The following is a 10,674-nucleotide window of genomic DNA, read 5'->3' as shown; positions in this document are numbered from 1 at the left end:
TTTGTCCCATTGTTTCCAGACTTGCATACTTACAGTCTCCATACAATTTAGAACAGTCTCCAGATTGCCCTAATGTTATAAGTATTTTTTTCTGGCAAGGCCTAGGGAAGCAACAACAATAACTTTTATATTGGTGACAAGGTTACTTACATAGGAATGGGCATGCCATTGCCACTGGAGTACAACTTGCTTTCTTTCATCTACTAAAATGACAGTGTTCTAAGTGCTCTTCCATACAGCACCATTAATGATCTCCTGAAGAGAAAGTTTTATAGCAAGGACTTCTTTTCTTCTATAATTATACTGTTTCCTTTCTGTTATTCTGTCAGTAAATCTGTAATTTTAATATTAATCATAGAATCTGACAAAAATTTAGGTTGGAAAGGACTTCTAGAGTCACCTAATTCAACCTTATGCTTAAAGCAGGGCTAACTTAGACCAGTTTGCTGAGGGCCTTGTGCAGTCAGGTTTTGAACACCTGCTGGCTACAACTTGGTAATGCAGCCTTGTATTTAGGTAGCCTTCATTGCTACAATGGTGAACTTCCAATTTATATTTAGATTGCTGACAATCAGGACCTCTAGTTACTTCTTTGCAGATCTACTGCCTAGACAGTCAGTCCCCATCCTAGACTGCTGCATGGGACTATTCCATCCTAGCTGCAGGACTTTTCCTTCACTTCTGTTCAATTTCATGAGGCTCCTGTTATCAGATGCTTGTCTAGGTATCTCTGAATGGCAGCCCTGCCCTCCAATGCATCAACCACTATCCAAATTACTGTCACCCGCAATCCTACTAGGCATGTATTCAATCCCATTGTCCAAGTTGTTGATTAAAATGTTAACAGTATCATCCCAAGCATCAATCCCAGAGGAACACTGTTGACTACCACTTTTTTTTTCCACCCACTGGAAGCTCCAGGTATTCTACCCCCGTATTACTATATATGGTATAATATACGGTTGTTGAATCACAAAAGGAAAACATGGGAAGGAAGCAAACAAACAACTTATCAGCTATAGGTATGTGAAAAGCAGTATTTTAAACTCTATCTTTAAGAATCATACCATCATTTTTTTCAATCCCTGATTCACTAATAGGAATTTTCTGACATCTTTCTATCTTCATCCTTCCTCAGCTGATCTTCCTACAAGGATAATCCATGCATCCCTAAATGCATGGGTTCCTTAAAATATGCATTTTGTTTAACAACAGCTAAGCATGCTTTTGGAAAACTGCAAGCAGTCAGATAGTTTAAGTAGCCAGGTAATCCTTCCTGGAGTACATAATAGACAAGGCTATTTCCAACACCACCTTCTCCTTTTAAAGCCATCTGCTACAAATTGTGCACTAAGCTCTATTGGACCATTTTCAGCTTCACTGCAAGAGAAGGAACTAAGTCTTCTTAGCAAGGAAACATTAGAACCACTGCAAATATGACTGCCTTAAACCAGATGCAAGACTTTATTCCCACTATTGTTCCCACAGTACTTACCTGTTAATTTATCATGCCTTGATGATCAGAAAAATGAAAGGAAAAATAATTTATTGTAAGGTGAGATCAAAGAACCCAACTTTGATCAAGTTACAGGTATCTGGACATTGGAATCAGAGAGTAAGAACACTCTTGTTTTTTATGTTTGTGCTACTGGATTCAGACAGTGCGGAGGAGAAAACTGAGAAAAAGATGCCTGAAGGATGGCTGAAACTGGGATTTGGCAGCTGTCAGAGGGAAAGAACTGAGGTCACAAGGAAAAGCTAAAATGTTTAACAGACATAATCAAGTCATAGATGCATATATGTCAGTATGTGTATAAAATACATTATGTCACCATCAATAATTATGGTAGAATATGAGAGCACAATAAATTCTACTGTGGCAGTTTATTTGTTCATTTCCAGATAGAAAAACATTAAGAAACTTTGCCAAAGCAAACAAACTGTAAGTGCAAATAGACTTTTAAATTACATTAACAACTAGAAGAACATCTGGTACAAACACTGTCAACTTTCCATGGATTCTTAGATAAGTATTTGTGGTTAGTGTTTCAGCTGCACTGGGCTTTTTTTTTTTTTTTAAATTATTTTTTTAATGAACTACGCTCACAGTTCATAAATGCTCAAAGAATGTTCTCACAAAATAAATAATCATGAATAAGCTCTCCATATAAATTTCTCACCCCAATCACTGTTTTGCAGTGCATCTTCACGTTTAAATCCCTGATGTACAACTGTGGTGCTAGCTTTTGTGAAGATGGTAAGTAAGCTGTTTCTATACAAACTACCAATTACTGCTTAGTCTTGACAAATCCACTCATCCACTGGTAAAACAGAATTAAAACATGAAAATAAAATAATAATCTGATAACAGTGAGAAATAAAAACATGAAGTACCTTTAGTAAAAATACCACGCTACTGCCAATGACCAGCACAAATCAGGCTGGTGCCCACTGTGGAACAAAGGTCTGGAGGAAGGCAAACCATGTATCATCACATATTCCCAGACTGAATAGGCTAGTCTGTGGTACTACTATTAGAAGGACATAATCAGAACACTTGTTATACATTACTGAGATCAGCGGCATAGCCTTTACAATAACTCTGATGTAGCTTACATTCCAGTTGCTGACATAGACATTAAGATTCGCAGAGGTTTCTGTACCAATAAAACAGGTGGACCAAGAAAAATATGATATATGGAAAATAATGATTTCAGGTTTTTCTTAATTACAAGAAAGTCAGTCATATTGTATCTTACAACAGTTTATGTCTACTTCTTACAAGTAGAAACATTGAAGTTGTTTTTAAAGAATGTTAATCCCAAAAGAGGAAGAATGTTTGATTTCGCTGTAAATACTTTGAAAATCCTAATTTCATCCTGCCACTGTTGTTTGGTGTCTATCAGACTGAGGTCAGGACATTCTCACAGTAAATTTAAAATTTTTACTTTTTGTCCTCATAGCACTGTTGGCAGGATCCTGCAAGGTCCCTACAGAATTAAAGTGATGCTCTGCTGAGTGATTTGTTGAGCCTGAAGTGTGAATTCCATAGTTTGCATGAACTACCTACACCTTTCTGCTGCCAGCTCCGCTCTTACATGCCAGTTCACATCAATGCCAACTTGCAATACCCTGAATATTACAGTCCTTGGGCTATCCTGAACTGAGCAAAACCACTGTGCTAAAATACATGAAGATTCCCCAGTGTCCACAAAACTTCATACTGGACTGAAAAGACAACAATTTAATTGTCCAGTTGTTGTCAAGCAAGTGACAAACAATCTACAGATAGACAACATAAGGGTAATAGCCATTTACTGGTTTAAGATCATTAAGCTTCTGTTCCTCAAACATACAAAACTGATCAACATTTCATCATCATAAAATTATTATAATTTCAAACGATTTTTGTTGTCTATAAAGATTAAAAAAACAGCTTTTTTCCTTCCTTATTTATTCTGGAAAATATATTCTATCCCTAAAACATACCAAAGTGCTTTACTTCCGCTGGTGAGCTTAAGAGCTTAATACCTGTCCATACATAGTCTGAGGAAGTTCTGAAAACCCACCTAAAGAAGATTTTAATTTTGGAAAATTCACATTTAAGAAGATACAAGATCCATACCTTCCATTAATAAATTTTTCAAATGCAAATACATTGTTTATGCACTTATGCATTCCTCTATGATGTATTCTTATGAAAAGGTTTTATAGGTTGTACCTTTTATATACTCTTTTAGAAAGAAAAAAATCATTTAAATATAAAACACATTTACTGAAATAAAAAAAAAGAATATTCTTTTGACATTTACTGGATCAAGCTCTGCAGAATAGAAATATGTTACCAAAAGTAAAATAGTAAAAGTATTTTATTTACCAAAAAGTAAAATATTCTTAGCAAGATAAAACCAGGATAACGTTAAATATTGATATTCAGATGAAACATATTGGTGGTAGCAGTAAGGCAAAATCTGGCAAAGGAAAATTAAAACTATTGCTGGTATGTATATTACCAATTCCCCATACAGGTGTCTGTGGACTAGAGACAGAACTTAGACATAAAGGATGACAAGTGAGTGATCCTGTAGCAGAGGTACAGCTTTTCATTACTGCTTCTTTACTCCTGTGGTCATTTGATTTTAAAAGTAAAAATACTTATTTTCCACCTTAAGGTAAAATAATGTTGCTTGACTAAAATGTTCCCTTGGGAAAAACAAAACAAAACAAACAAAAAACAGTGGAAAGTTTTCCTTAATGTTTAAATTGCTGACCAACATTACTGGTTACACTAGATTTAAAGAGAAACGAGCCTTTCCTTGGCTATGCTGACTGTCCCATCCCATCAGGAGTTCCAAGAGAGTGGCAGTGCCTTCTTATTGTCCGTTTGCAGCATGGGACTGTTCATCGGGTTACTAAAGCAATTTTCAGTTCATACCCTTTTCTGAATTTAGTCTATGCCAGCTCCAGGACAGTAATACAGATTAGTTGCAATGATGTATCAGAGAAGTTTCTCCAAATACAAAGGTGCAAAGCTTATTAAATTTTATCTTTACAGGACTATGCACGACGCGATATAATTATGACTGTCAAGGCATAAGACTGAATGGAAGAAAGTTAAATAAACCAACTTTCTGCTTTCTCAAGAAAAACAGATATACACAGATGATAAAAACCCACGCTGCTATAATCACAAGATTAATACAGTAGTTATCTACCAACATTTCCTCCTGCAAATGAAACGAATTCCACATGAGCTTCTGAAGCAAAATACTATTCCTGAAATTTTTCATAAAATGGTACAAAGACAAAACAAAGTACAATTCCATGGCCATTATACTAGGTGGGTTTGCAGACTCAAAGAAATTTCAGGAAACTTAAACAGATGCCATAACATGTTGCCTAAATCAGTCTGCACAACACAATAATTTGGACTGGACAATGTATTACACAAGAGGAGTGTTGGTAAGGAAGGGATATATAAATTTTTTGCAACAGAAAAGGTGAGACTTCATCAATTGCCAGAATGGTACTAGTTTGGCAAGAGGTACCATATTAGGAATAAAGCTTTTTATTCAAATTTTTGGTCCACTTTTCCATGATACTTTACTGCCTCCTTTTCATACTTTTAAATAGTATGTAATATTCTATTGAGTTTGTTATTAATTTGAAAAAAAGAACAGTTCTTCAACTTCGCTGTACTTTTAAATGGTTAAGCAGTACCAAGAGCCTCAAGAGGGATTTCATTAAATAAGCATTTTAGGATTGACTTAACTATAAAAAAGTTTGAACTTGCTCACTTTAAACAAACAAATTTCAAATATCCTTGGATGTTCCTAAATTGTGTTTGTATTCTAGGCAGATTATAAAAGCGTATATGCAACACAATTATTTGGTCTAATTATAATATACAACAAAAGTAGGCTGTTCTTGAGATTCTCTGCAAAGAATAATTTAACCTATCTTATGATCACAAAATGAAAGACTGATGCAGGTTAAGTTTTTGTTTTGTCCATAAATTTTAAAAATATAAATTCAACATGCTCTTTTTTTTTTTTTTTTTTTTTTACATATTTTCTTTTGCATGTCCAGATGGGAGAGAAGGAGACTTTATAACTGTACTCATTTCAGTAAACTGACACATAGTTCACATGAAGTAACAAAGATTCCCTACCTTGATGGACTGACTGTAAGGTCCTATGCTAGCAGGCGCCCAGTGGGAAATGCTCTGTACATGCATGACCAGTTTTTCATCATGTAACACATCATCCATTGCAATGTCATACTTATGTGCAAGGCAGTCAATGCAAAACAGTACTCCATCAGGTAACAGGGTTTCCACACATACTCTGAAAACACAAGACAATTATTTTTTTCAAACAGAAAGTTTGCTTGCACCAACTTTCAGCATTTATTTTCCATGGGTTTTTTGTTTGGAAACTATGTTATGAAATTTTGTCAGGAACATAAAACAAAAGCTATGGTATCGCAGTAACCTGCTAACATTTACACTGTTATCTCCTCTCCAAATAGTGATCAACTTCAGACTTCCAGCAAGATAAATTCCAAGGAGAAACTAGCACCATAGCCAATGGCTTATTTCCATTCGGTTATTTTTATGATGTGTATTACTTTATTAAGAATACATGAGTTCTTTTATTAAAAAACCCTTGACCACACAACTCTGGAAATGCCAAATAAGTTATGCTAAGCAGCCTTCAGACTGAGTGGATCACTCCCATATTCCTACCTCCATGCATTTTTCACTGAATCTCCTTCCAATGGTTGGACTAGAGGTTCAAGTTTCTAAAAAGCAGAAGCTTATTGTTCCTTTACACCCTTCTCATGTTATCATGCAATACTGAGCATAGTTTTCTGTTATACTTCAAGTTGCATGACAGACACACACTTATGACAGGACTGAAAACCTACTTAAGCATTAATTTTAAAAGTTCACTTTTGTTTGCTCCAAGGAAGACTGAGTGCCTGGATGGACAAACAGACAGATGGTCTGTTGTGTGCGGCCAGTGAAAAAGCAGGGGGTGTGGGTGGTGTGTGTGTGGGGAAATCCACATTTCAAAGCCTGAAAAATAATTATATTTGCAGTCCATGTATAAAAAAGTCATTTAGCTCCCAGCAGGAATCCAACAAAAAAATTACTTGTTCTCTTTACATATCAAATAACATAACCTTACAAAATTCTTCTCATCTTGCTTATTTCTTCCAAGAAAACTATTTTTCTCCCCTCCTCCCACATGCAAATATAGTATTTTTTCCTCATTACCATCATCATAAGCATGAATGAATGGATTTTCTGCTTGGGCTGGTAAATTTTCAAGACAATTTTGCAAATTTAGTGCAGATCCACACTCTTGAGTCAGTGCTTCCAGCATATTGCTTGTGAGAACTCCCACAACCAGGTCTCTGTGCATAATGCAATGATGCAGCCATGCAAACTGCTGTATAATTTTTCCTCTGGACAAAAATGCAACATAAATCTGTTTGTTCCATAAAAATAATCATAAAATGTCATTTTCCTGCAACTTCCTAATCTTTCTACCTGTTATTTTAGTGATGGAAGACTATGTAGCTGGCTATGCAAATGTGAAGGCTTAAAACATGCAGCAGCTTGAGAAATGAAAGAAGCTAAATCGGGAGAAGTTAAGTGTCCTAAAGAGAACTTAAGATACATAGGAGTGGAGACTCATTTTGTGTAGTTTACAGCTGGGACTAGATCCCTCGTCTGAGGGCACACACAACCAACACTCCGTCCCTCTGTGATTTAGTAATCCCGGCCTACAATCAGCATATCGAAGAAGCCTCTTCCTGCTCTCTTTTAGCCTCTTCTGACACCCAGAGACTGTAGGAGAATGTGACTCTATGATGATATACATTATCTTAACAATGTCTTTTAACTATTTGTCATACTACACTTAAAATTCACATGCCTATACTACACTTCATATTCTGTAATAAGAGTATAAAATACAGTATTTTACATTAGAAAATTGCTAAACAGTTGGTTTTAAAAATATGAACAAGACATGAGGTCTGACCTCACAGCTGACCCTGCTTTGAGCAGGGGATTGGACTAGATGACCTCCAGAGGTCCCTTCCAATCTCTATTAACCTACGATCCAAGTTGAATTTTTCAAGCTATAGCAGTTCTGCATACTGAGCATATTACACAGATGCTTAAGAACATGAATTACTGTAATAAGAAATAAGCCCTTTTGACAAAGGCAATAAAGAATTTACAAATTGAAAATTAGTTTTAACACACAACTTTCAAAAAACCAGAACAAAAATTTCACGGGCTAGGTGTTACCCAATTTCCAATGGAAAAAAACCCCAACATAACCAAATTACACAGGAATCACATACTGCATACCTAGACCATCAAGCTGTTTCATTATGTCAGAAGTGGGCTTGGACGCAATGTTCAAGATTCTGTACAACAGATATTAAAAAGCTATGATTTGGGGATCTATGAATGAAAGCGTTAGCATCAGTGTATTCAGAAGTCTGAAATAATTTCTTTTCATACTTGCATTCTTACTGAATACATAAGTGCAGCTAAGCTACCCACTAACAATCATTATCTGACGGAAGCACAACACATTAAGAACAACCACGTTGGATCAAGCCAAAGATCCATCTAGCCCAGTACTCATCTTCAACCACAGCCAAGCACATATAAGCAGGGGAAGAAAAGAACAGGGTAAGTATATATTGGTACTGTCTTGAAATAACTCCCAGTATCTCATGATGTGCATCTCAGGCACCTCCTCCGCTAACAATTTTGCTCTTGTACTTAACAAAATGAACAGAACAAGGTGAATAAGGTTTGTCACAAGGACCTAGAAGGTTCCAAACCTCATCACTTTTAGGAAGACTTAATAATCATTGATAGTAAGGCTTCAGTAAGGCTTTTGACACTGTCTCCCATAACACCCTCATAGAGAAGCTGTTGATGTATGGGCTGGATGAGTAGATAGCGAGGTGGATTGAAAACTGGCTGAATGGCCAGGCCCAGAGGGTGTAGATCAGTGGCACAAAGTCTCGCAGGTGGCCAGTAACTAGCAGTGTACCCCAGGAATCTATAGTGGGTCCAGTCCTGTTCAACATCTTCATTAATAATCTGGATGATGGGGCAGAGCGTACCCTTGCCAAGTTTGCAGATGATACAAAACTGGGAGGAATGGCTGATACACCAGAGGTTTGTGTTGCCATCCAGATGGATCTCGACAGCTTGGAGAAACAAGCACACAGGAACTTCATGAAGTTCAACAAGGAGAAGTTGAAAGTTCTGCCCCTGGGGAGGAACAAACCCACGGTCCAGTATATTCTGGGGGCCAACTGGCTCGAAAGCAGCTTTGCAGAGAAGGACCTGGAGGTTCCTGGTGGACACCAAGTTGAACATGAGCCAGCAATGTGCCCTTGTGGCAGAGGGCTAATGTTCAGAGCGATGTTGCCAGCAAATCAAGGGAGGCAAACAAATCCCACCAATACAAAAGAGCTGTCAGTTCAATCAAGGCACAGGGAAGAACCGAGACTTGCAAAAAATGTATTCTTCTGTAAGTCCATATAGGGGGGACATTTATAAACCTTATGGTATATATTAAGGCAAGAATTTCCAACCCTAGTGTTTTTGAGTTGAGCAGCCCTGATGTGATTACTCCAAAAGGCAGCAAAAGCCTGCTTCTAAGTCTGCGAGGCACAAACATTTGGACAAAAGCTTCATAAATATGGTAACAATAATTTAGTATATTACTGTGTATCATAAATTACTATATCAGTAGTCTAAATCCTACCTTGCTGGTGGACACAAATCAAATTCTGTCACATAAACAGAATTTATAACATTGAAGTCTTTCATGCTCTTCATATACAGATGAACCAAAATAATATCCTTCAGTTTCAATCCCTCTGAAGTCATATTAGCTGCAGGATAAAAATAATATAGCTGTTAAAGACAGAATATTTTAAATGTGTGTAGAAAGACAGCATAGGCATCCTGGTTTTGTTCAGCAAAACCAACTGGTAATAACCTAACAGTTGTCTAAACATGACTGAAGGCTTTGCAACATACCACCTTTCCCCACATAATACCTATTTTTTTCATGAAATTCTCTCTCATGTTAGTTTTTCAAATATACAGAAACAGAATCAAATAAATTTTATCCACCCTGAGCAGTGGTGAATTCTTGCCCCAAGAAAACATATCATGCATTAATGCATGTAGATATGTTACAGGCCAAATTCCTTGTATTCATAAGTTTTATTATCTCGTATTTTTTTATTTTCAGTCTATGACAGCTAGTAATCTATAAAGGACTTTGAATCACAAAAGTAGAGAACTGGAAGGGACAGAAGAGGTCCTTTAGTGCATCACCCTCTTCAAAGAAAAGATCAAATATTTATATGCTATTCCAGAGGGATGCTTGTCTAAGCTGTTTTTAAAAATCCTCACTGCAATAATAATCTCCACATAAACAAAGAGTTATAAATAGCAAGACAGACAACAGGAAACAGAAGTGGCCACAGGAGAAAGGAAGGAAAGATGAGAGCAAAGGAAAGTTCAAGCAGACAGTTAAAGAAAAGATACTGGGAAGTCAAGATCATCTGAATGTGTATGCATAGAAAGTTCCAGTCATAGCACTTAAGGAGAATGTATTACTCTTTCATAGTCAATACCATAACAAGATATGTGAATCAGCTCTGCAGTGTGGACCTTTTGTAACTCATGAGAAACTAAATTAAGACAGAATCTTCTCTGAATATAGAACATATATAATAACAGTCCCATGTGACCTAACTTAAATGAGCTACGTAAAGTTCTTCTCAGTGTAACTTTGGGGATCTCATCCTTTAATGTTACAGTGTCTACCTGTATATACGTATATATTTGTTTTCCAGTGGAGAAGTACAAGAGTATAAAGACAATCTCTGTTGGCTGTTGCCTTAGTGCAAAACAAATACCTTTTGTGTAAAACTTTTCTGTGCTTTTAAAGACAGTTCAGGAGTTGGCACACTTCCATAAAGGTTAGTTTGGTCACACCAATACTGAATTTTGCTCTAAATGTCTCAGCTTTACTTAGTCATACTGCCATTAGTATTGGCCATCTGAAGAGGGGAATTCTCACTGACAGAAAATGAAGTGTGCGCTAAGTGATA

At 36.5% G+C, this 10,674-nt stretch overlaps 1 protein-coding gene across 2 annotated transcripts in view; it reads right to left on the bottom strand.

Annotated features, from left to right (window-relative positions):
* Nucleotides 1-10,674, bottom strand: part of DPH6 (diphthamine biosynthesis 6) — a 217,233-nt gene that overhangs the window by 114,135 nt on the left and 92,424 nt on the right. For both annotated transcript variants that reach the window (XM_072865524.1, XM_072865525.1), the window contains exons 11-12: nucleotides 9,312-9,441; nucleotides 5,672-5,846 (exon numbers count right to left, since the gene is read on the bottom strand). In XM_072865524.1, the coding sequence (XP_072721625.1) occupies nucleotides 5,672-5,846; nucleotides 9,312-9,441 (305 nt within the window). The remainder of the gene's footprint in view (nucleotides 1-5,671; nucleotides 5,847-9,311; nucleotides 9,442-10,674) is intronic.

This window comes from Ciconia boyciana, chromosome 6, assembly GCF_034638445.1.
Source record: "Ciconia boyciana chromosome 6, ASM3463844v1, whole genome shotgun sequence".
NCBI lineage: Eukaryota > Metazoa > Chordata > Aves > Ciconiiformes > Ciconiidae > Ciconia > Ciconia boyciana.
The sequence above is the reverse complement of the archived record's forward strand: the minus strand, read 5'-3'. Positions and strand labels throughout refer to the sequence as shown.